General features: G+C 45.6%; 1 protein-coding gene across 9 annotated transcripts in view; it reads right to left on the bottom strand.

The window, feature by feature from the left end:
• RIN2 (Ras and Rab interactor 2) overlaps positions 1–26354 on the bottom strand; it is a 104626-nt gene that overhangs the window by 39764 nt on the left and 38508 nt on the right. For 7 of the 9 annotated variants that reach the window (XM_077310344.1, XM_077310345.1, XM_077310343.1 and 4 more), the window contains 4 exons: positions 17442–17528; positions 10525–10619; positions 4336–4528; positions 2564–2678 (listed from right to left, as the gene is read on the bottom strand). In XM_077310344.1, the coding sequence (XP_077166459.1) occupies positions 2564–2678; positions 4336–4528; positions 10525–10619; positions 17442–17498 (460 nt within the window). In that variant the 5' untranslated portion in view covers positions 17499–17528. Of the gene's footprint in view, positions 1–2563; positions 2679–4335; positions 4529–10524; positions 10620–13398; positions 13444–14102; positions 14145–17441; positions 17529–17671; positions 17693–26354 lie in introns of those variants that run through there. The other 2 variants (XM_077310349.1, XM_077310341.1) reach the window with 2 other exon arrangements.

Here is a 26354-nt window from a genome sequence, read left to right on the forward strand (position 1 = left end):
AGAAGTCGGACGGGCGGATCTTGGGTGGGAAGGTGGCCTTAGAAGCTGCCCTGGGCTCCCGGAGGCTGGCCTGCAGCCCAATCTTTCTCTCCCTCCATCCCCACCACCCCGCTCAGCTGGCTTACCTTTGGGAGGTCGGCCAGCAGAGCTGTGGGCTCTCTCGGGCAGACGGCCTTAGAGGCTGCACCAGGCTCCCTGAGTGGAAGGAGGGAGGAAGTTGTGGGGCAGGGCAGCCCTTCCTGACTGATCCTCCATGGTCAAGTGATGCCTTGGAGGGCCAATCAGGTGGGCTATGCTTCGTTATTTACATTTGTATTCCGCCCTCCCTTGTGGCTAATATTTCTCATTAGTAGTAATGTGTTTTCTAATATACGGAACTTAAAACAGATTAATATCTAGACAATCATGTGTTCAGAACAAACTCCCAAGTGGCACTGTATGTGTAATCACAATTTTACAGATGACTCTGTTTCCGCAGACTTTTCCTGCCTGCGGCTGAGACACCCCCGACATTCACTTGACCTCATCTGAAGGAATGGCATGTGCCAGCTGCTCAAGGAAGGAAGCCGGCAAGGGCTGGCAGGGAAATCCCAGCAGCCTCCACTGCGGCCTCCTCACCCTGTCCTCCAGTTTTTAAATGCCATTTTGGGTCCCTTCACAGCTCCAAAGATCACCTGAACTTTGGCTGGGCTTCTGCATCATTTATGCAGATGACATTTTTAGCCTTTGGACTGGATACCTAATTTTTAAAAACTAAGATTTTAAAAACTAAGATTTTAAAAACTACATACTGGAGGGAAGGCAATCTCCTAACTTGAAGAAGAAGGAGTTGTTTTTTAATTGTCCATTTTCAGTAACCAAAGGAGTTTCAAAGCAGCTTACAGGTATCCCTTTCTCTCCCTGCAACAGTCACCCTGTGAGTTAGAGGGCGTTGAGAGAGCTCTGAAAGAACTACTCTATGAGAACAACTCTAAGAGAACTGTGACTAGTCCAAGGTCATCCAGCTGGCTGTATGTGGAGGAGTGGGGAATCAAACTTGGTTCTCCAGATTAGAGTCCGTCACTCTCTAACCACTCCACCACACTGGTTCTGTGGCTGGTCATCTTGCACAGATGTCCCCTGCATGACTGCCAGGTCCCCCCTGGTCACTGACAGGGGATGGGAGGCTGGGTTGTCAAATCCAGGCTGGAGATGAAGCGTGGGGGGGGGGGGGGCAGGGACCTCTGGGAGGTCCAATGCCACAGAGTCCATCCGCCAAAGCAACCAATTTCTCCAAGGGAACCGAACTCTGCAGTGTGGAGAGGAGCTGTAACTCCAGGGGATGTCCAGGTCCCACCTGGAGGCTGGCATCTCTAATGCTATCAGGTACAATAACTGCACAAATCTCTTAGCATACATTTACTCCAAAATGTTTGACACAAGCTCTGGATGCTGCAGCATCTCCCAACAACTTTCCAATTAAGTTATCAGTCACAATTCCACAGTGATCCAGAAACAGCCACATCAAGGATGGGTGTTGTTTCCCACCCCCATGATGCCCCAGCTATTCAATGGATGAAGGAAAAGAAGTTTCTGGAGCAACAGGAAACCAAAAATAAAATAGATAAACAACATGAAGAGATCCCCATGTAAGCCACGCTTCTTTCACAAGCATTCCCCTCCATTGAACTAGTCACACTAGCTGCAGTTTCTAGAACACTGAAAGCTTTGACTGTCAAAATGCTAAAAATCCAACAATCGAGTTTAATGGCAGTGGTGAATCCTGAGTGACTATTTTGCCAGACAAACAGATTACCTTTATTGGCATAATTCAATATTTAAAATATTGACAAACAGCACGAACAATCCCAGCACATGTTGGTAGAACTATTCTTTTTCCAACAAAGATTCCCTTGTTTAGATACTGACACCGAGAAGGTTGCCACTAGGGTTGGGCGCTTTGGTGCGCCTTGGCCACTTTGGCGAACTCAGCAGCCTGAGACGGGCAGTGCCGCGGTGGGGAGGGAAGGGGGGGAGGGGCGGCGCCCTCCACAGTGCTGGCTGCTTCGGGCCTCCAAATCGCCCAAGCAGCCAAGGGCGCCAAAGAGCCCAACCCAAGTTGCCATCTTTTCTGCAACCTTGGAGTCTCGATCAGCAAGTAATCTATATATCAGTTTCTGATTCTTTGGACAAGATGCTGGAACTACAGTTTTATATAAGGTCTTTTTGTAAATTATTGTAAAGGTGGCAATCCAAAAGTATGTGAGACAGGGAGTCGTTTTGCCGTTTCCTCCCTTTTAATGCATTTTATCCCTCCCCCAAACACTGTCTGCAATGGCAAAAGGGACATTCAAAACATGCATATGCCATCAGCAGACGGAGGAGACAAAAATAAGTTCGTCTCTACCAGCTCGGGCTGTTAAGCCAACTAAGCACGAACTGAGGGGATTGGGGCCAATGGGCCTTAGTGCCGCCAGCTCAACTAATTTTACTGAAGATCGTTTGTACAGAACTCTTCTGCCTGTGACAGTGGAACTGAGAAAAGGAGCTACACAGTGCAAGACCATGTGTTTAAATGACTTACTATATGTGCTCTCTTTTATTGCAAATTCCTTGAGACACGAACCAAACTCAGGTGTTGGCAGACGTAGAGATAAGACCTTTTTCTGCATTCTTGTGGACTTCCTAACAAGGAAGGTCTATTAAAATAAGAATTATACACAAAAGCAAGGTATTAGTAATCTTCTAAAAAAATGTCATTGCAGCCCTCTCTTCTGGCTGAATCAGTATGATTAACCACTGAGAAATTCCAACAGGAAGGCACATGCCAGAGGTTAATATTCTACTTAGGCAAGCAGTCTCATGGGTAATTCGAGCAAGAGTCTGGGAGCACACAGAAGAATATATTGAAATAAATGCTATTCGTCTTTAATGTGCCACAGATGATTTTTTTTCATTTTGCTACAACAGATTAACATGGCTGCCCTTTTGCAATAATCAATGGCTAGAACGCTAGCTAATTTTCAGCTTCCTCAACTCAGTTTTGTAACATGTGCATGCAAAATGAAATTTTAAGAAGCCAACCTGGATGTTAGCAAACATTTTTATGAATGCCCATATCATTTACCCACGGTCAACTAGCACTTTAGCTCTTCTGCCAGGCATCTGACTGGGGACAATGAACACCAGGACAACTCTGAGCAGAACAGCTATTGAGTTCCCGCCACATCAGGCTTCCTCAGCCCTGGGGTTTCTTGATGGCCCTGGAAGGGTTTCCCAAATGGGTGGGACTTAATTAATTTTGTATATATTTTTAAAATGTGTTAAATATTTATCAGGTGATATGATCATATATAGTCATGTCGACCCGCCCACCCCTCCCAAAATGGCCACTGATGGGCCTGGAGGGGGTGGGAAGGGGAGGGGCCCCAGGTGGGCATGTCCACAGCTCTGCTTCTCAACCATATTCTGCAGGATGGTGCCACTTTTGGGGTTTCTTGAAGCATGAAGAATGTTCCAGGGGTTTCTCAACAGTAAAAAAGTTCCCATAGAATGAACTTGTGGCAGAGGGGTGGAATGTTATCAATGGGCCTGGCCTTGATCAGCTGGGAGCGAATGATGTAATAAGCACATAGGTGCAAGGTGCTATGCGCACTTTCCATGTGACTGGAGGAACCCACCTTCTCCTTGGGAAAAAGAGTGTTCTCCCTTCTAACTGGGGCATATTTATGTTAGCAGTCTGTGGGAACTTGGGGGTTAGAATAATAAATGTATTGCCTACCGAATCAGTTTCGGCATGAATAATAATGAGCTTTGTATCGGTACCTCAATAAACCTCTTCTGCTGCTATGCTAAGTGTGTTCATTGGGAACGCGGATGGGGATCTGACAGTGAGGGCCGCTGCTAGCCTGACTAGACAATACTGACCTAGATGGATCGAGGGCTGGACTGAGTTTAAGGCAGCTTCACGTGTGCATATGTGAGCGGCAGGACTCACAGTGCGCATGCGCTCTGATGTGGCACAGCTGTGGTAATTGCTCACCTGATCCTTACCAGGAGCCACAGTTATAACGGGAGGGTCCCCAGAGAGTAACATGCTGGGCACCAGAGAGTAGATGATGTAATAGGGTGTGTGTGTGTGTGTGTGTAGGGTGCATTACCCAGCAATGGGGGATTATTCCTCAGGGGAAGGAGTTCTCACCCACCGGGAGATGTTCATGCACAAATGGGTGTCAAGCACCTGAGAGAGGGGGAGAAGGAACCACTGGGGCAAGACGAGTTCCAAGATCTGCACTTGGGACTCTCCAAAAGAGCACGCCTCTTGCTTTCAAACGACAAATGGAAGACGGTTCTTACTCCCGGAGGCTGGGTCTGCAGGACTTCTGCGGCTTCAGTATCGCTCAAACCCAGCTGTAGCCAAACTGGATGCGTATGAAGAAGTTTGTCGAGTATGCTAAGCTTATTGGGGAGGCTGTCATATCCAGAATCCCGTGGGAAGCTTTTAAAATTTTTCTGATCTGGACACAAATCGCTCATGTCTTTCTCCAGGCTACAAAGCAACAGAAAGAAAGAAAATTAAAAAAAAATTTTTTAACCTCTCTCAAGACGACACCGGTACTTTCAAAACAATCAGTTCTTTTAGCAGTAGAACAAAGTGTGAGTCCAGCAGCATCTTTAAGACCAACAGTTTAAATCTGGGTATCTGCTTTCAGGTGCATGCACACTTTGTTGCATTGAACTCACACTTTGTTCTATTGCCTTGGCTTTCCAGATATCCAAGGACTACAATTCCCATCAGCCCCTGCCAGGTGCTATACACCAGGGACATCTGGAGAGTCATAGTTTGGTCAGCCCTGCTTCAAACCAAGATGACTACTCACCTGAAGTTCTTTTAGCACCATGCTTTACAAATGTGTTATAGCAGCATAAACAGTCATTCTTAGGGCACCGGATGATCACACGATATGCAAACCCAGCCAGCCTTCATATCCTCCCCCATTGAGTGAGGTGACTTTGAAAAGTCTCTGTACAATAACTATACTATCTTACACTGTAACTACCCATTTCCTGAGTGGAAATTTGAACCCAGGTCTTCCTGGTCCTAGTTTAACCACCATGCTGGGCTCTCTCTTGATGCTTCTGAGGACGTTTGAGAAAGCTAGGTTATAATCTCCAGGCAACACTTTACGCCCATTCACTTTTGTAAGACAATCCTTATGCAAACACACACCTATCTTTATCACTCTAGTATCTTCATATGATGTAAGAAATAAACAAAGTCTCAAGATGTCCCAATATACTCATGGCTTCTGTTTTACAATCCAACAATGCAACAAGGCTAGTCTTTCCAAACGTACAGAGACAGATTTTTAAAATATTCCTAAAGAAACAAAAAACAGCATACATGGACTCTCAGCCTAGTCCTTAGCCCATGATGCTACTTCTGAGATGAAACAGCTGTTTGTACAGAAATTCCTGCGAGGAAAATACAACCATGTGGGGAGTGGAGAAGACAGAGCAGCATCATGCTGACTCTAGCAATATCTGCTTTGCAAATAAGATTCAGGTGGGTAACCATGTTGGTTTGAATCATCAGAACAAAGTTCAAGTACAGGGACACCCTTAAGACCAACACAGTTTTATTTTGGGTATAAGCTTTTTTGTGCATGTACGTATCTTCAGATACATTGAAAACAGAAGTCACCAACCATTACATAAAGCAGGGGTGGCCAGACTGTGGCTCTCCAGATGTTCAATTCCCACGAGCCCCTGCCAGCATTTGTAGCCCATGGACATCTGGAGAGCCACTGTCTGGCCACCCTTGACACAGAGCATGGGGAAGGTGTTGCCTGGAAGAGCTGATTTAGAGTCAAGATGCATAAATAAATGAGCAATAAATATAGCTAAAACTAGATTAAGGCAATTGGTAGAACCTGGAAATCCTAGCAAATTAGCATACAACATAATAAAAGTTTATAAACAGATCAGATGCAAGAACTGAATGAAGTCTGAATCTGTGATGACTACACTTGCTAATGTCATTCAGTTTTTGCATCTGCTTTCCTACCTTATAAGACTGTAAGGTTATAATTACTGTCCAAATAAAACACAAAGGATTTGGATTCAAGTGGGTAGCCGTGTTGCTCTGATGTAGCAAAACAAAATTTGAGTCCAAGGGCACCTTTAAAACCAGCAAGTCTATACATCTTGGCTTGGGTGGAGACAGATGGGACTAGCAACAAGTCTCATTTAATTACTTCTTTCCACAACTGGGAAAGATTAATGTAGTCCATTAATCACTAACCTTAACATTTTATTCCCCCTGTGTGAACCCAAAGGACTTGTGTTATTTTGTTATTCTAGCAAGGAAATATATAATCTTCATTATCATGATGCATATTTGTTGTGATGTTGTTTACTAATTTACTACTAATTTATTCTCTCCTTATATCTGTACTCTTATGATTCTTTCAAATGGGTAGCTGTGTTGGCCTGAATCAGCACAACAAAACAAAATCAGAGTCCGGTAGCACTTTTAAGACCAACAATAAATAATTGAATAAATCTTTGTTGGTCTTAAAGGTGCCACTGGACTCTGATTTTGTTTTGTTGTGCTTATGATTCTTGTTCCATTGTCTGAGAAAGTGTGTATGCACACAAAAGCTCACACCTTGAATAAAACTTTCGTGGTCTTAAAGGTGCCTTTGGACTCAAATTTTGTTATGAAGGGTTTTGAATACTCTGGAAGGGCCACACCAGAGTCAGCATGACCCGAGAGAGAGAAAGCAGCAAGAAGTCCTCAAGCACCTAGCAATGCAAGAAGGCACAAGCAGGAGCAAGGCAGGGATGCCAGCCTCCAGATGGGACCTGGGGGTTCCCTGAAATTACCACCCAGATCCTGACTACAGAGATCAGTTCACCAAGAGAAAACGGATGCTTTGGGGGGGGGGCTCTCTGGCATTGTACCCCACTGAGGTCCCTGGCCCCCTCAGGCTCCATCCCCAATTCCCAAGGTGTGCAGGGGGACCCAGCAACCCTAGAGAAGAAGCAGTTACAGCAAATGAAGCCATGTGCCCCTGGTCAAAGGGGTTGGGCTGGGGCAGGCTTGAAGCAGAAAACACACTGTCCACTCCAAGCCTCTTGCTACCTTTGCCAGACTGCTTTATTTGAGGCTTTTGGTGTACTTTTCAGGGGTTCCCTATCCTTCAGTGGAAGCACAAAGAATCCTACCTTTAGACCAGGGGTTCCCAACAGCTCTGAGCCTGCAGGCCCCTTGGGGATTACTGCCAAAGCTCAGCTGCACTAACATGGTGCACTTCTGTGGAGTCACTGCTGCCAAAGGAACATTTTTTATAATCTGTAGAGCCAATCATGTCTCCAGTCGGCAATGAGATGCCTTGCTTCCCAAAAGCCCCGCCTGCTTCCCAAAAGCACTTGATGGGGGCCGGAAAAAGTGTCAGCAGGCAGCAGGGCACCTACGGACACCCCTGGTTTAGTCTATGCTTCAAAGACAAATGGATAATGCTCAACTATTCTTGCAGTCCGGAAAAGCCCACATTCCTCCCACAGTCCAGAGATTTATGATCATGCTGGGTGGACTGTACAGTTTCAATTTCCTTACCTCCCAACTGAAAAGGTCCCTATAATTCTCATGCCAAAAGCAGGTATCACAGACCCAATCTGATGTGGCAGAGACTGAGCCACAGGACAAGAAAGCTGTGGGCTTCATGGGCATGTTGAGAAGCTGCCCTTCAGATCACAAGAAAAGGTTATTTACTCCCTAAGCCAGTATTTCCTGGCATGGCCTTCACAGCAGACTCATTAAGTGACTTCACAATGAAGGGCTCTATGGCACTGCACTGATGCCGAAACAAATGGTTGGTGCTTGGCAGGGAATTCCCAGAATTCGGCTCCAGGAACAGGCCTGCAGTCCAGGAAAAAACAGCTATTTCTGAGTAGAAGAATACTGCTACCTGTGCCCCAGAAATAAAGTTCACTGTCCCGGAATACCTAACCACTGCGGGATTTAGAATCCTAGAGTTGGAAGGGGCCATACAGGCCATCAAGTCCAATGATGGATTGGCCTAAAGCATCCAGGATGAGTATCGGTCCAGCCGATGCTCAAAGGCCACCAGTGAGGGGACCTCATCGCCCCCTTAGGCAGCCAATCCTACAGCCGAACTACTCGGACTGTGAACATGTTTTTCCTGATATCTAGCCAGTACTGTTCTACATGTAGTTGAAAGCCATTACTGTGGGAGCTATCTCTGCTGCCCAAAGGAACTGCTCCCTTCCCTTCTCTAAATGACAATCTTACAAATACTTAAAGACAGCAAGCAAGTTCCTTTCTCACCCTCCTCTTCTCTAGGGTGAACATTCCCAAGTCCCTCAGCCTTTCCTCGAAGGGCTTGGTCCCCAGGCATCTCCCATCTGCTTCTCAGGCATGCTTCTCATTTTTGTGATGGAGAACTCTGCACTTCTCCTTTTCAAACTGCATATTGTTCTTATTTGCCCACTTTTCCAGTGTGTTCAGATCTTGTTGAATTCTATCTCTAACTTCTGGAATGTTCACGACTCCTCCCCATTTGGTATCATCTGTAAATGCAATGAGTAGGCCCTCCATCACCTCATCCAGATCAGTAATAATACTGTCTGTGTGTCTTGGACTACTAGTACAGCGGCAGATAGCCAATCAGAGGCCATGGAACTCCACTGGAGGGCCGGGCTGAGCCAGCCTCAGCTTTGAAAAGTGGGAAGGGGGAAATTGCCTTTGGGCAGCAATTTCCTGGATCTGGAAAGCAGCATCAGCTGTGCCAGGCTTTGATTTGGCTTTTGAGTTGAGGCTCTGAGAAAAAAAGTTTATTTTCCTAGGACCAATAAGCATTCTGTTCAGGGCCCATAATTCCTAACAGGCATGTGCAGGTTTAGTGGATGGGTGCTCTGCCTCTGCTGAGATTCATGGAAGGAGAAATCATATCTCTGCTTCTGGGTTTATTTGCATTTGTTGAGAGCTATTTTTACTTTATATGCTGAAGCCATACACACATACCATTTCCCTTGGAAAAACTTTATTTCCTGTCAAATAAACCTTTGTTGTTCATCTTCATCTGTGTCTATTTATCTCACATATAAGTACAACCTTAGTCTAGCAAGACTGCAAATAATGGACCTTGAGGGAGCACTAAGCTTACATGATACCAATCTTTGAAGTGGGGGGAAGCAAAATCAACCAGTGAAGCGGCTCACAGCCATTTCAGCCTAGCGGCGGGCTGGGTGCACCCATTCACTTTTAGCCTGAAACGGCTGGCATCCATTTAAATCAAACAGGTTCATTGCAGACCTGTGATGCTCAGCTGTTTGATTTAAATGCCCCAAGCAGCCCAACCAAACTAGACAACAGTTCAGTAAATGTTCAAGAAAAACACTTTCCCTGGACTCTGGTTCAGGGGCTCCAAACCAGCCACATTTGGGCCAAATTTTGTCTCAGGTACCAGCTTGTGCCCATCTTTACTCATTTCCCAGGATGGTCAAATCAGGATAGATTAATATTACTACTGGCAGATAGGGGTAAATTTATTATTATTTGAATTGCAATGTTTCTTGCCACCGTCACAAAGAAGAAGATGAAGATGACGATGATGAAGCAGCATGGTGATGCCTGCACATCAACTGCACTATTTTGAGTCATTAGCCATTTGGATTGTAAGGTGGTTTTATTTTGAGATACTTTAAATGATCATTATGTATCTTATGTCTGGAAATCTCTTGGTTTTGTTTAGATGGAATTGTTACTGCTATGGCCTCTTTGCTGATGCAATGAAGACAGACTGTCCAAGCCTGAAGCTAGATCAGTTTCACATCAAGTTCCTAAACAAGCTTCTACATACTGTCAGCAATCTGATTGGAAACTGCATTTATGTATTTGGAACATTTCTTTGCCACCTGTGTAACACAGTTTACAAAATATAATATATAAATCACCGTAAAAGTTATTAAAACCAACCATTCAAAACACAGTAGGGCAGAAATCAATGTAAAAGATGAAGTGACTTAAAGTACTTGTTAGGTTAAAACCGGTCTATAATTTATTTTTTTTTAAAGATTTGTTTGTTAGTTAAAAGCTTGATTAAGCAGAAATGTTTGGGCTGGCGACTAAAGAAAGTAGAATTCCCACCAGGCAAGCCTCAAGGGGATGGGAGTTCCATAAATACAATGGCACATATCTATGCTCCAGGAATCATCCCTTGTTTCAGAAAGCTGGGAGTCCAAATACCAAAACAAACAAGAAAGAGGAACAAACTAGTATGTAATTCCAGCACTGGTTGCCAGCACAAGAAAATTGCTTCAGAGTTTATTTATTTATATTTATATCTATATTCCACTCTTCCCCAAAGGCTTATCCGAGGCATCAGATGCTACCTCATAACTGAGAACTAAAAAGGAATGACAACAGGAGGAAATAGTCCTCCTTCCCAACTGAAGCAGCACAACCAAATCTCAAACGCTTCCCATAGGATGCTACAGAACGATACTATACAGACTCACCTTTGTATACTGGCAGGTCCATCTTCCAGCTCCAGATCTGTCTGCACCATTTCTTGTTTCAGTTCTCCGATTTCTGATGCGATTGTGTCAATCAGCTAGGAGAAGAGCAAAAGTGACATGACGTCAAAAAAGAAACAGAAGAGACGTGGAAAGGGAAGCACAGGATGGATGAATCATTCAAGATTACAATGCTTTTTACATGGGCTTCTCTTGGGGGGGGGGCTCAGGGAGGGAGGATAAAAGGCAAGTAATTCTCCTGTCTCGCAGAGCTATTAATGCTAAAAACAGTTGAGACATTGTCAGGAAATGCCTTTGCCTTAACCATGTAACTAGATGGAGAAGTGTTGATCGTATCTCCTTTGTTAGCTAAGAAAAACATCAATTTACATGCTCCCTTTCCATCAAAAGTGATCCACAAAAGAGTTTACTTATTAAACTTTTAACAAAAACAACAAGAGAGCGGAGCAAAGTTAAGTAAGCAAAAGGCTGCATGGTTTATAAATAAATTACAAAGGCATGATTCAGCATTCGAAGGTTGGACAACGCAGTTGTCAGTAGTTTCATTGCAAGACTCTCTTGCAACATGGGCGATCCGGGGAAAACACCACTGCTAACAGAGCAGATCCTCGGGATCCGACCAGATGAGAGAAATTTTAGATTTGCATAACTCTCTCACTGAGACTGAGGGGACATCAACACAGTCAATCTGGGCTGAATCATGCCCTTATAGTATTTATAAGGCACACCTCAGGCATTCAAATCACTACATGCATTATTTCAACAATCCTCATAATGGCCCTGTGAACTAGGCCAGTGCTGCTATAGCTCTGCTATGGAAAGAGAGCTTTACTACAACCAGAAGAGAGCTATTATATCACCAAATCAAGCGAGAGCTACATCATTTTAGATATAAGAACTATCTTGTTATGGACAAATTATCACGTCAGGTAAGAGAGTTTCTAAGCACACTTTCTTTACCAATGACCATCCCTTTCTGACTGACATATTTGTTTCATACATACTATCCCTCTGCTCCAAATAAACTAATTGAAAACCAATTTCCTACAACCACAAAAGTGTTACCATAAAACCAGGGTTAGTCAAACTGAGGCCCTCTAGATGTCCATGGACTACAATTCTCACTGGCAGGGGCTCATGGGAATTGTAGTCCATGGACATCTGGAGGACCGCAGTTTGACTACCCCTGCCATGAAACTATACTTCAGCTAAAGGCCCTTCATCCTGGTATTCCTTCCTAAATTGGCAGCCCATTTCACAGTGAAGAAGCTGCCCTCAAAAACATGGGGACTGCAAAGCTGTTAGGCTGGTAGCCCTTTTGCTGGCTGTTTGAGTCTAGTATCTACAGCCCTGCCGTAGAGCCCCTTTGACTTTAATTGTGGCTGGAATTAGGGAAGACTCTGTTTGGTGGCCAAAGGTTGAATTTGTTCTCTTGTGTACACAAGTACAAGTGTCCAGCACACTCTTGGAGGCCGTCTAGATGTGATGTGTACTCAAGGTAAGTGCCGACCCAGGCAAGCCTCAAGGGGATGGGAATTCCATAAACAAGATGGCGCGTTTCTATGCCCCAGGAATCATCCCTCGTTTTGGAAAGCTGGGAGTCCAAATACCAAAAGAAACAAGAAAGAAGAACACACTAGTATGTAATTCCTGCAGCAGCTGCCACCACAAGAAAAAAATTGCTTTAGAGTTTGTGCTGCCATTTTGAAAAGTGAGTATCCAGCTGGGAACTCCTTTCAACTGAAATGAGGGAGGGCAAATTTTGGAAGATCACACCTCCTCCCACATTGTTTTTTCTTGCCAGAAGGCACTAGAGAATGTCCAAGCAAACAATGCCCTGGCACCAAATGGGGAGGAAAGGCAGCAAGAGGGGAGGCTTGATCCCCTCTGTCTCCCACAACATGATGGTCCTGACCAGAATCGGGCCCTCGCAGTGAAGTTTAAAGGAGTTCCAGACTGGGATCTCACTTTTTTAAATGGCAGTATGTCCCCGCATTCACCTGTCACTTTTAGATGGGCACCCAGTTTGAAGGTCATACCTAGAGCTAGGGAGAAGATCTGCTATAAGAGAGGTTCCTCAGAAGTCTTTTCCACATCTTTCCCATTTTTGTTACATTTTTTAATTACTGTACTCCACTCTGGGCCCCACTGGGGGGAAAGTGGGATATAAATACAGAAACCCGATAAACATGTTCCAGAGACTTACAGTGGCAGCTCATGCAGCAGGACGCTAGAAATCCTTCCTCACCGACAAGACCCAACCACATGCATTATCTTTTGATAGCAATACATCAAAAACCAAGGAACCTAGAAGGCTAAAAGGGACCGTTTCATGCAGTATTTTATTTATTTCATTTATACTTCTGTTTTCTCTCCAATGAGGAACCAAGGTGACTTATAATCATTCTTCCTTTCTCCATTTTACCTTCACAACGGCCCTACATAGGCTGAGTGTCCTTTTGTATGAAAAGGCCATCTCTATGCCTTCAACGGTAGGTCTGAGAGCTACTTGTGCGGCCTTCTAGTGCCTATACTGCCCCCTGCTGGACACAAAGATATACTGAACTGCAAATTTATAATCATGATGAAGCAATTAGCCAACTATGTAGGCCAGCAAAAGGCCAATCGTGATGTTGGTAAAGAGGACGGGAATCCCCTGTGGTCCCTGTCAGTGGAAGCCACACCGCCCAACTATGCAGATGAACACCAGACTTCTGCTCCAAGTATAAAGTTCTCCCCAAGTGCTGCGGTTCCTTTTTCCTCCCTGAGAATTGCATAACAAACTGATATGGAAAGATAGGTCTCCAGAGTCCATGTCTGCTCCCCCCCCAAAAAAAGTACTGGGGCACACCTCACCCTGGGTAGTGGGGCAATGGGAATCCACTCCATACGAAGGGTCCCCTGTGGGAGAGACACAGAATCAGCTAAGAAGCTTGGTCCTGCCTTCATCCTCATTCAGCTCGCAAGGGGAAGCAAACAGGGATGCCAGTCTCCAGGTGGGATCCGAGGATTTCCCGGAATTCCAGCCCATCTCCAGACTTCAGAGATCTGTTCCCCAGGAGAAAATGGATGGACTTTACAGCACTGTACCCCGCTGAGTTCTGTGTTCTCCCCAGGCCCCATCCCCTAATCTCTAGGAGTTTTCCAACCTGGATCTTGTAACCCTACCCCCAACCTGTCCTCCACCAGTGGCCGAAGGGGACCTGGCAACCCTAAAGGCAAATGGAAGGCACAATCTCCTCTGATGAGGCCAGCCGGGCCTTGATGCCCTGGGAGATGGGTGAGGATTTCCTCACTGGTATGGACTTCCCCAGGGACTTCCCCAGGTGCTGTGGCTTGCTGCAGCAAGGAGTTGGGGGCCTATGCCGTTGCTGAGAGAAACTCTGAAAAGGGAGCTCAGGCAGCCAAGGAGGAAGCAGGTGTATCTTGGGGTTGAAAGGGTGACCCTAGGGCCTCCAGCGCTCCCAGACAATAGCTTACAGTGCATCACTTTGTGAGAAGATGCAAAACTCCCCAAATGTTTTACTTGAACTCAAATGCATGTTACATTTCTCTCTCACCTTCCATCCTGAAACTAAAGGGATGTCCCCCATCCAGGTACTGCATGCATCCAGCCCTGTAAAATGACAGGTAGCATATGTGTCTTCCACACAAATTGTGGGACCTGTACCCTACAAGAAGGCCTTGTAAAGACAGGGGTGGGCAAGTACTTTTCAAGCCTTTCCAAGCCAAATCACACATCCCATCAGTTTAAATCAGAGAAGCCTGAATCGATTCGAGATTTGGCTGAGAGAATGCCTTCTCAACCACCACCCTTCCCGAGCAGCTCTGCACAGTCTGGGAAGGGCTCAGGGGAGGAAAAAGTGCTGGCTGTCAGGCTTAGTGGAGTGTGTGTGATTTGAATTGCCCCAACCTCCATACAGTTCAAGCCAATCAAGGGTTTGAAACCGCACAGTCCAACAAACAGCCTCTGAGAAACTTCTCACAGTGTGATCAGCTGTTTGGTGGGCCCAAGGCATTTACATGGACATCTAGGTCCCTTTAAATCATAGAATACTAGAGTTGGAAGGGACCTAATGGGTCATCTAATCCAACCCCCTGCACTATGCAGGACACTTACATCCCAATCGCTCATCTACTGTCACCTGCCACCCCCTTAAGTCTTCACATAATCAGCCTCTTCGTCAGATGGCTCTCCAGCCTCTGTTTAAAAATTTCCAAAGATGGAGAACCCACCACCTCCCGAGGAAGCCTGTTCCACTGAGAAATGCCCCGGAGCCCAAATTAATTCAGCTGTACTTGAAGCACCCAAACCTGAACCTCTGTACCAATACTGGAGTTCGAATGATTCAGGGATACCTGAATCATTTCTTGCCCAATCTAAACTGTGGCGAATTTTTCTTCAGTGAACATCCCAAGTCAAGAACTGATGCTTCGAGTATTCCTAGGTGTCACAAGGTATCACTAATGCAAGACCAAATTATGCCTGTCTGTATGGGGTATCTGAGGCTGTGGGAAGATCAGAACCTCCTTTGTGAAACTCCATGTGGCTCACTACATCTACCAAAGTTTGCTGACTCCGGATCAAGGCCTTCCTTCCTGCGTTTCTGTTCTGGAAGAAGAGCAATCATTAAACCGATGTCCAGCGTTTCTTATAAGCGATTCCTTTCCCCCTTAATAGCTGCAAGATTTTTCTTTCTTCTTAGAACTCCACATCCTCTCTGGCATCTTGGCTGTTTCCTTCCTAATTCAATAATTGCAGGCCATGGAGTTACAAAGGCAAACTTGTTCCAGGGCTTGGCAGACAGCCAATCATGGAAGCATATCTCTCATAACCAAGAGTTTCTATTTGTGAAGCTCCCTCAAATCTTTATCAGCAACGACTTTAAAAAAATCTCCTGCAAACAACACAGGGTTAAACTCCTGCTGCCAAATAAGCTGAACAATAGAGAACAAGCAAGTATGAATGGCTACACGCAGGACTGTTTTCAGACTCCAAGATCACTCAGTACTTATTAAAATAAAAAATCCCACAACACAACCCTAGAAGGGCCAATAGACAGGCTTCCAGATCCATTTCAACCACTGACAAAGTGAGCAGTAGATGTTTGATTAGCACATGGTGTCAAAAGTGCATCTTCCTCCTGCCCTTTCACACAGGAAATGTATTTGCTGGATATACACCAGTCACTCACACTCACACACACGCACACACATGCAGCTGGAGAGGGTACTCAGACATATGTACATTTAAAAACACGTGCATATGTTCTACGATTTAGGCGTGCTCCCAGAAACATCTGTGCCAGACCAGTGTACATTAGGATTGTGCGCTTCAGCTTGGTTTGGCCACCTCGGTGATCACCGAAGCCCGAGGCAGCCAGCGCCGCGGTGCGGAGAGGAGGGGCTGCACGCAGGTGCAGAGTTGTGCCACTGCCACCCCTCCTCCCTGCGCCGTGGCGCTGGCCTCCCGCACGCCACTTCGGGCTTCGGTGATCGCCAAAGCAGCCAAACCCGAGTGTATGTGCATAAAATACACTTGCTGAGTTGAGCATGAAGCGCCTTTTAAGACCTGAGCAATCTTCTCAGAGCTTCCAAAGGACAGTCCAGTTACCTCCTTTTGCATTCTGATCACTAAACAGAGACAAGGCTGGGTCTTCTTGTTTATTTCTCAGTCAGTCAGGAGCCATGCACACTGGTGCTGCTATGCACAACCTACAACAGCAGCACACTTGCATACAATTGCAACTTTAACCAAGGCAAGAATCTTGACGTAGGAATTTGCCACCTGGTGTGGCGAGCCCAGACTTTATGCATTTACCCGCTTTGCCTTTCTCCCCTGTGCCATCCCAATGAAGCTGACATAATTCTCCTCTACTTTATCCTCACAATAACCCTCTGAGGTAGGCCAGGCTGAGAGTGTGCAACCGGCCCATAATCAAGCAAGTTTCCATGGCAGAGTGGGGATTCGAACCGAAGTCTCCCGGATCCTAGTCCAGCACTCTAATCACTGAACGCTAGCTCTTTTAAGGATCTTTACAATGGCACAAGGGCCAAACTCAGCAATAGCACCGATTTATTGCTGAGGGCCAGAAGGGGATAGGAAATGGGTACAGTGAGTAACTGAGGAGCAGCCCGGAAAGCCTGTTGCTTTTACAATCTTCAGCCGTTTTTTTTGTTTTCTGTGAAAAGCTAATGATTTAAATGCTTGAACTGCTTTGTCCCACTTGCCAAGCACGGAAGCCAGCCTCAGCCACCACAGCATAGACTACTATTCCACAGCTGAAACTAATTTGAAGAACAGACTGTAAGGAAAAGCCGAAAAATCTCATGGTTGGACCCACTGTATTCTGGAAGTCTTCTGACTCGGAGCAAGAAAGCAGCAGCTGCTCGCATGTGAGTATGTCCTCAAAACAATTGGCCGAAGCCGGAGAAGGTCTGCAAACGGAAGCATTTACAGTCCTGGTCTTTCGGCTTTTCACTACAGCTGTTGTGTGTGGACGCAAATATGCAAAGGCATTTTGAACAACAAGATGCAAGCAGGAGAAATAGCTGCCTGTCATGTGGGAAAGGTATACTTCCAACATGCACATACAATTGGAAAGTCATACAAGGAAATTCATACAAGAGCAAGAGGCTTACAAAGAAACATGTTTATCACATTCCTTACCCAAACCCACCACTTTCTGCAGCATCTGAGCACATATCTTTGCTTGTATCGCTCTGGGAAACTACAAAGCCCTGCACTAGTAAGGTCAGGTTTCAGCAGCTCAAAAGCCAAGTTTCCTTAGAGTAGCTTTGTCAAAAATCGAAAATTCAAACGTAAATTTGCAACAATCTGGCTTATGCCACACATGTACCTCCCCATCATCAGAAAATGTAGCAATTTCCCCCCTTACCTTAAAAAAGCTCCCTCTCTCATCCAGACACTGGGCTTCCATGGTTAAAATTGACATTTTCTCCAGGAAAAATCCTGTGAGCTCCTCCTAGAAGCAGAGACATTTTTAATGGTTAGTCCAGTCTGTAGGAAATTCCTTTCTAAGCCACAGAAACAGTCACAACAACAGTTTTGCCAAGACTTTCCTCCCCCCCCCCCCCAAAAAACAGCTCAATGCCAGCTATTTCCTACCAGAGCCTTTAGCAGACTGTTTTGGTCTATTATTTCCTGAGAACGGCATTTAAAGGCAGAGCCGCCAGCATTTCCCGCTCTTCCCAAACAATCCCACAAGTTGCTTCGGGTGGATTTTCACAGGCCTATTCTAAAAAGACTGCAAAAAAATAAAACAAAACACATAATACTTGCTTTGTTTGCTTGACCTCAGCTCAAAGTTCACAGAATAGGGAAAATATTAGGGGGTCACCACAAACCTCTATTGCAGATTACAGATCTAATGAGTTATCAAAGAGAGGGGAACATTCCAAAATAAGTCCACTGAGGTATATGGGAGAGGGAAGTACTTCCCAAGTGTGGGGCAATTACAAAAGAATACACAAAATGCAAAACACAGTTTCAATTTCAAAACTCAGCTCACTAAAAGACAGAGTTTCTGGGCAGGTACAAAGGGTCTTGCACGGGGATAGTCAAACTGCGGCCCTCCAGATGCCCAGATGCATTTGCTGGCAGGGGCTCATGGGAATTGTAGTCCATGGACATCTGGAAGGCCGCAGTTTGACTACCCCTGATATAGGATCATATCACCCACTACATATTTAATTTAAAAATTACTCCTGGTCTTGAGTCTGCTCTTGTATCTGCTTTGACCTGTAACCCCCCCTCCCCTCAAGTAGGCTCCCAGGAGCTGGGAGTCATGCATACAGACCCTCCCTTCTGCTTACAAACTGAAAAGGCTGTGTTTTGCCAGGTCCGATTTCATTGTTAAAGAGTGGCAAAGCTCCCGGACCAGACAAAATATCCCCTGAAATTCTTAAGAAATGTTCAGTTATCTGGAGCCCCCTGCTTGCCGTTGTGTTCACTAACACTGATTGTCATGGGTTTATCCCTACCTCCTGGACCTAGGCCATAGTCATCTCAATCCCAATATATAAAAAAGGAGAGCCTCTATCTCCAGCAAACTATATGTAACCAGTATTAGCAATATAAATAAAAGGCAGCCTCCAGGGTGGAGCCTGTCTGGGCCTGTCCAGCCCTAGAATGCAGGCCAATCCAGGAGTCCAGAAAAGCTGGGTGACGCCAGATTGAGCCAGCCCCAACCAGGCATGTGCTTCACCCGCCCTTGCGGCCACACACATGCTGCCCGCAGACGGCAAAGAAACTGCGCCCACTGGCCTGGCCCTCTGTGCAGAGGCTACAGTGGTGAGGCGGCAGCGCTGGAGGCTGTGGCCCCATGAAAGAGGCCACGGCCGGAGCAGGCTGCAGTCTCCTGTGAGGCTCAGTGGTAATAAGTAAGCAAAGAAGGGCATTTACCCTTGCAAGATGCTCCATCTTGCCTTCAGCTCTTGTAGAGGGTCGGTATAAGAACATTCCCCTTACACTGAGACAATGTTTTTGTGGGAGTGGCGAAATTGATACAAAAGATCATATATGCCTGCTTATGTAGACATTCATAGCAACTTGATTGAACCAATCCTTAAAAAGTTGCCAGAACATCATGATGTAGATTGAGCAAAGAGGCTCCTAAGTGATGAGTCCCCCCAGGTGACAACTCAGCTGGCTTTGTGCCGCTGCCATAAAAATCCGATGCTCTAAAGTAGCATAATTTTAAGTTCTATTTTATATTCTGTTTTAAATTATATTATATTAAATGACCATATTATTTTGGTCTTTTATGTATTAACTTCATATAACTTGGTCTGAACGACTGTAATAAAGTTTGAACTGAACTGAACTCAGTGGCACGGAGAACTGCGCTGATGAGGTGGTGGCACATGAGGCACTGGTGAAGAAAGGGCCGGCCTCCACCAGGCAGTCACGCGCAGCTCACCCACCCTCACAGCCACACACACACACTGCCTGCAGAGGGTGCAGGAACTATGCCCGCCTGCCCGGCCCTCTGCGCAGCGGCTGTGGTGGACAGTGGCGTTGGAGGCAGCAGCAGCAGCAGAGATGGGACTGATGTGCGGGGCCAGACTGCCCCCTCTAGTGGGGCTCGCCACCGGGAGAGAGCCCTGCTGAGCTCCCATTCCTCCAAGAGAGAGAGAGACCAGCTCAACAAGGAGAGAAACAAATAATCACTCGGTCCTTGAGCAGCTGGAACTGAGAGCTGTGATTTCTAAGACTCAGCACGGGTTTCGCAAGAAAAAGTCATGTCAGACCAACCTTATCTCTTTTTTCGAGAAAGTGACTACCTTGCTGGATCAGGGGAATGCCGTGGACATAGTTTATCTGTATTTCAGTAAAGCTTTTGATAAGGTTCCACATGATATTCTTGTTCACAAGTTGGTGAAATGCGGTATAGATCCTAATTCTGTCAGGCAGATCAATAACTGGTTGACAAATTGTACCCAGAGGATACTTGTTAATGGTTCAGCATCTTCTTGGAAAAGAGTGACAAGTGGAGTGCCCCAAGGATCTGTCCTGGGGCCTGTGTTGTTCAACATATTTATAAATGATTTGGATGAGGGATTAGAGGGGGTACTCATTAAATTTGCAGATGATACTAATCTGGGAGGGGTAGCAAACACAACTGAAGAAAGCAACAGAATAGAGGATAATCTTGATAAGCTCAAGAAGTGGGCTAAACTGAATAAAATGAAGTTTAATAGGAACAAATGTAAAGTTCTGCATTTAGGTAGGAAAAACCAAATACACCAATATAAGATGGGGGAGACTTGTCTTAGCAGTAGCATGTACGAAAAGCATCTAGGAGTCTTAGTAGGCCATACATTGAACATGAGTCAGCAGTGTGACTCAGTGGCTAAAAAGGCAAATGGGATTTTGGGATATATCAAACGGAGTATCATATCCAGATCACGGGAGGTGATGGTACCGCTTTACTCTGCTCTGGTTCAGCCTCACTTGGAGTACTGTTGTCAGTTTTGGGCATCCCAATTGAAGAGGGATGTTGACAAACTGGAACGTGTCCAGAGGAGGGCAACAAAGATGGTGAGGGGTTTGGAGACCAAGACATATGAGGAAAGGCTGGGGGAGCTTGGTCTGTTTAGCCTAGAGAAGAGATGACTGAGAGGGGAACTGATAACCATCCAAGTATTTAAAAGGGTGCCATATGGAGGAGGGAGCAGAGTTGTTCTCTCTTGCCCCAGAGGGACCAAAACGAATGGGATGAAATTAATTCAAAAGAAATTCCATCTAAACATCCGGAAGAAGTTCCTGACAGTTAGAGCGGTTTCTCAGTGGAACAGGCTTCCTCAGGAAGTGGTGAGTTCTCCATCTTTAGAAATTTTTAAACAGAGGCTACATAGCCATCTGACAGAGAGGCTGATTCTGTGAAGGCAAAGGGGTGACAGGTTACAGTAGATTGGGATGTGAGTGTCCTGCATAGTGCAGGGGGGTTGTACTAGATGACCCATGAGGTCCCTTCCAACTCTATGATTCTATGATTCTATGACAGGAGCAGGTGGGGCTGGAGCGGGGTTTGGTGGGGAGCCCTCTACCGCCTGTTGCATCCATGCATGCAATGTGCTTTACAGCTAGTAGACCAATAAGCCTGCTCTTAATAATCAGCAAGCTCTACGCGAGCCACCTACACTGGAAGCTTCTAAACTCAGTCCCCATGGTGTCTGGACCAGAGCATGCTGGGTTCACCAACCAGAGCATGCTGGGTTCATCAACTCTGGATCACTGCATTACCCTTTACCATCTCACCGAGAAATATTCCAATGGCAGCAGTGGAAAGTTCCTAGAATCATAGGATCATAGAGTTGAAAGGAACCTCCAGGGTCATCTAGTCCAACCCCCTGCACAATGCAGGAACTCACAAATAACTGCCCACCCACTTACAATCTGCCTAAGTTCATAAAATCAGAAATTTTGTAAGATGACTATCTAGCCTTTGCTTAAAACCTTCCAAAGAAGTAGAACTCACTACTTCCCAAGGAAGTCGGTCTCATTGTCAGGAACTTCTTCTGGATGTTTAGCTGAAAATTCTTTTGAATTAACTTCAATCCATTGGTTCCGGTCTGACCATCTGGGCAACAGAAAATAACTCTGCTCCATCCTCTATATGGCTGCCTTTTAAATACTTGAAGATGGTTATCATATCACCTCTTAGTCATCTCCTCTCCATGCTAAACAGACCCAGCTCCCTCAACCTTTCCTCATGCGACTTGATCTCCAAACCCCTCACCATCTTTGTAGTCCTCCTCTGGACACTCTCCAGTTTCTCTACATCTTTCTTCAGTTGTGGTGCCCAAAACTGGACACAGTACTCCAAGTGAGGTCTAACCAGGGTGGAATGAAGTGGTAATATCACCTTGCATGATCTGGACACTATACTTCTTTTAATACAGCCCAAAATCCCATTTGCCTTTTTAGCTACTTTTAGTCACACTGCTGACTCATGTTCAGTGCCTGGTCTACTAAGACTCCCAGGTCCTTTTCACTTGTACTACTGCCAAGTCTCACCCATCCTATAGTGATGCATTTGATTTTTCCTACCTAAATGTAGAATGTTACATTTTCAGTTTCTCTTACTAACATGCTATTTTATTCTGATTATGCCATTAAAGGTTTATTGATTGACTGACAAAACCCAGCTGAACCTGAAGGTCAAGCCCCATCTTCCATCCCCACCTATCTTTTTGGGGATCTATTATTCCATTCTTTTCCTCAGAAATCAACTTTTTTTCATCTTGACATTCTAGCATAATTTGGAAAACATTCTCACAAATTTTAACTTTGGCATTGATTGGTGCCTATACTCTTGCTAACATGCCTTCCAGGAGACTAACTTTTAAAATTAAGTATCTTCCATCAGGATCGTTTAATTCTTTTGTAACTTTTACTTGTGCATTATTTGCGTAAGTTGGTACAAGTTAATTGCCTGCCTCTAACACCTCTGTTGACTTCCTTGGTGGTCTCCCACCCAAAAAGTGTCTGAGATCTGGTCATATCAGGCTATCCTGGGGTATGTAGTCAAGCTAGGGCAAACATGAGGATGACTAAAAAGGTTGGGTAGCCATGTTGACCTGAACAAAATTGGAGTCCCACTGCACGTTAAGAACAACATTTAATTCTAGATATAGGCAAATTAGACTTTGTTGTTCTTAACATGCCACTGCACTCCAACTTTGTTATAGAGCTAGTAAGAAATATTTATTTTGGCAGAAGTGTATTTCCCCATTCAGAAAAGTTATGTTCTATCTCTAGTCCACAAATCCTTCAACTAGAAAAAATAATTTAAAAACAAAATCTGGCAACCCCCACTCCTTTTGCAATTATTTCCTTTTCAGAGGTCAGCTGGGAAGTCAGTTCAACTAGTCCACTGATATAGCCAAACACAGGATCACATTGAAATTTGGGGGTCAAAATACAGGAACTGTTGCTGGTGCCAGTACTTAACACAGACCTCTTAATTCAAATGTTGCATTATGTTACTCCAGCTGTAGCCACAAACAAAGTACGGGATTTGTATGTGTGGGGAGAGGGGGAGGAAAAAGCCCCAACTTCCGTAAGCACTGCAGAAAGAGATTTTGTTCATTCTCACAGGGTGGAACAGGACAATATGTACAGGCTCACGAGAAGCCAAGCACAGCACAGAGCAACACAGCCGCAGAGCACTGCTTGCACGGCTTTGCGCGTGTTTTATGGATTGCTTTCTGAACTGATTGGGTTTTTTTAAAGATTCCACAAATTAGCAAAGTTGCTAGATGCAAGGAACTCACCATGTTAGCTATGTCGCTTAGGCTCTATTCATATTCAGTTTATGTCTTCCAGGAATAACATCAGGATGGTTAAGCAACTATGAAGGTCCACAGTTAGGCAAGTCCCCCCCCCCCCCCATTGACTGGAGACACCAAGAAGGGCTTGTGAGACAAGTGGAACACAGAAGCCACCTCCTACTAGAGAGAGCCAGTTTGGTGTAGTGGTTAGGAGTGCGGACTTCTAATCTGGCATGCCGGGTTCGATTCTGCGCTCCCCCACAAGCAACCAGCTGGGTGACCTTGGGCTCGCCACGGCACTGATAAAACTGTTCTGACCGGGCAATGATATCAGGGCTCTCTCAGCCTCACCCACCTCACAGGGTGTCTGTTGTGGGGAGAGGAAAGGGAAGGCGACTGTAAGCCGCTTTGAGCCTCCTTCGGGTAGGGAAAAGCGGCATATAAGAACCAACTCTTCTTCTTCTTCTTAAGACTATTGAAAACAACAGACACAGTGCACAAGCTTGCAAGAACTTCAGAACTGTTCATCGTGCCGAATGTTAAAAAGGAGGAGGAGGGAAAGGGGGGAGCCCTTTTCTAGGCCTCTTCATCAGCATCTTGTATTCTTATTCTATTGCCTTCTACAGAAGCAGGGTGTGGCAGGAAGGGAGGAAGGGAAAGAAAGAAAGAAAGAAAGAAAGAAAGAAAGAAAGAAAGAAAGAAAGAAAGAAAGAAAGAAAGAAAGAAAGAAAGAAAGAAAGAAAGAAAGAAAGAAAGAAAGAAAGAAAGAAAGAAAGAAAGAAAGACATCCAACCGCTAACCTCATAACCCCACTGTGCCATCTGGGTGCCCCTTCAATTGGGAGATGATGGCCTTTGCGTTCAGGGGGCACACAGGCAAGCTTGCATTTCCTGTTGGGGGGGGGGCACTGGGCAACTCCCCGTGCCTCATTCTCTCCTTATAACGGGCAGCAGCTGCCCTGGAAAACACGATAAACATACACAGGCCAGACGGCATGCTCCTCTCCAAAGAGGCAACAGCAAGTAACTGCATGATCTCAGAGCTGGATGGGTGCAGCTTCCTTTGGTTTGACGATGGAGTCTGATGAGCTGTGGTGTTAGGCATCGTGTTGGAGGACACAGTTCAAGGTTATGAAAGGGTGGGCTCTGCGCATAAAGGGAAAGGCACCCTAAGGGATTTGAAGGGCGAACAACACAGGGATCTGGTCCCTATGGGATGGGTACCACAGGTTAGTTGCAGAAAGGCATTGTCTCAAATAAGAGGGAGCCAGATGTGTGACACTCAAGAATTTTGCTGTCTGGTGGTGGTTTTTAATTTGTGCCAGATTAAAATACAGTTCTTCCTGGTTTCCAAAGGGAGAACAGTAGAGCAAAGTCACACACGCCATCTGGGAACTACTGATGATGCAATGGTTCCAATATCCACGTCAGCTGCATGTTCAGCAGTCTTGATCGGTTGTTTGGACATCCTCCCAGCTTCCACTGGCTGGCCAACCCTCATCAGGTAAGAATTCCAGGCAAGGAGACAACTTTTGTCACAAAAACGGTAAGCTTCCGATACCAAGGACTCAAATCCGACCCAACCGCCAGGAAACCACAACATCAACAACCAAATGTCCCCTTATCTGTTAGATCAAGGGTAGTCAACCTGTGGTCCTCCAGATGTCCATGGACTACAATTCCCATGAGCCCCTGCCAGCAAACGCTGACAGGGGCTCATGGGAATTGTAGTCCATGGACATCTGGAGGACCACAGGTTGACTACCCCTGTGTTAGATCATTCTCTGTGATCTGTTATATGTTATACTAGTTATATCTCCTTGTCTCAACTGATTACAACTGTTACAAATATTAAAATGTATTTTTTCTCATTTCTATGTTCCATGTAGACCACCCTGAGACACCAAGTGAACTAATAAAGTTTGAAATTCTGAAAGTTAGAGCGGATGATGAATAGGTCTTTCAGTCTAAAGAATCTGGTTACAGCTGGAGCAGCCTGGCCATCTCAGAGCAGGGCTAGTTCTGCAAGGTTCCACTGCAGGAAGGTGAGGAGGAAGAAGCTGTGGCCGGGCTCTAGGCTTCTGGAGGAGGGAGGATACGTTATCCTGCCCAGAGAAGTCCAGCCCCCTTGCTCAGGCTTCGGCCACAGACTCTTGAATCCATCTCTCAGGCATCTTTTCCCTGAAGAAGAGCCAACAGGCAGCCAAGAGGGCAGGTCTTGTTCTGTTCATGAACCATAGGAGATCAGTTTGTACTTCTTTGAGATTGCCACCCCCCCTCCCCCCCCAGCATCTCTGGCAATGTGTGAAAATTTAAATGTAGGTGGGAGTGGGGTGGGTCTAATAGATATGTCAATTCTGGTGACACATGGCCTGGGAACCCCAATTCCTGTGATGGGAAAGTCCCAGTGTGCATAGCATCATAGAATCATAGAATCATAGAGTTGGAAGGGGCCATACAGGCCATCTAGTCCAACCCCCTGCTCAACGCAGGACTAGCCCTAAGCATCCTAAAGCATCCAAGAAAAGTATGTATCCAACCTTTGCTTGAAGACTTCCAGTGAGGGGGAGCTCACCACCTCCTTAGGCAGCCTATTCCACTGCTGAACTAATCTGACTGTGAAATTTTTTTTCCTGATATCTAGCCTATATCGTTGTACTTGAAGTTTAAACCCATTACTGCGTGTCCTCTCCTCTGTAGCCAGCAGAAACAGCATCCTGCCCTCCTCCAAGTGACAACCTTTCAAATACTTAAAGAGGGCTATCATGTCCCCTCTCAACCTCCTTTTCTCCAGGCTGAACATTCCCAAGTCCCTCAACCTATCTTCATAGGGCTTGGTCCCTTGGCCCCAGATCATCTTCGTCGCTCTCCTCTGTACCCTTTCAATTTTATCAACGTCCTTCTTGAAGTGAGGCCTCCAGAACTGCACACAGTATTCCAGGTGTGGTCTGACCAGTGCCGTATACAATGGGACTATGACATCTTGTGATTTTGATGTGATGCCCCTGTTGATAC

The sequence above is a fragment of the Paroedura picta genome, chromosome 14 (genome assembly GCF_049243985.1).
Source record: "Paroedura picta isolate Pp20150507F chromosome 14, Ppicta_v3.0, whole genome shotgun sequence".
Lineage (NCBI taxonomy): Eukaryota > Metazoa > Chordata > Lepidosauria > Squamata > Gekkonidae > Paroedura > Paroedura picta.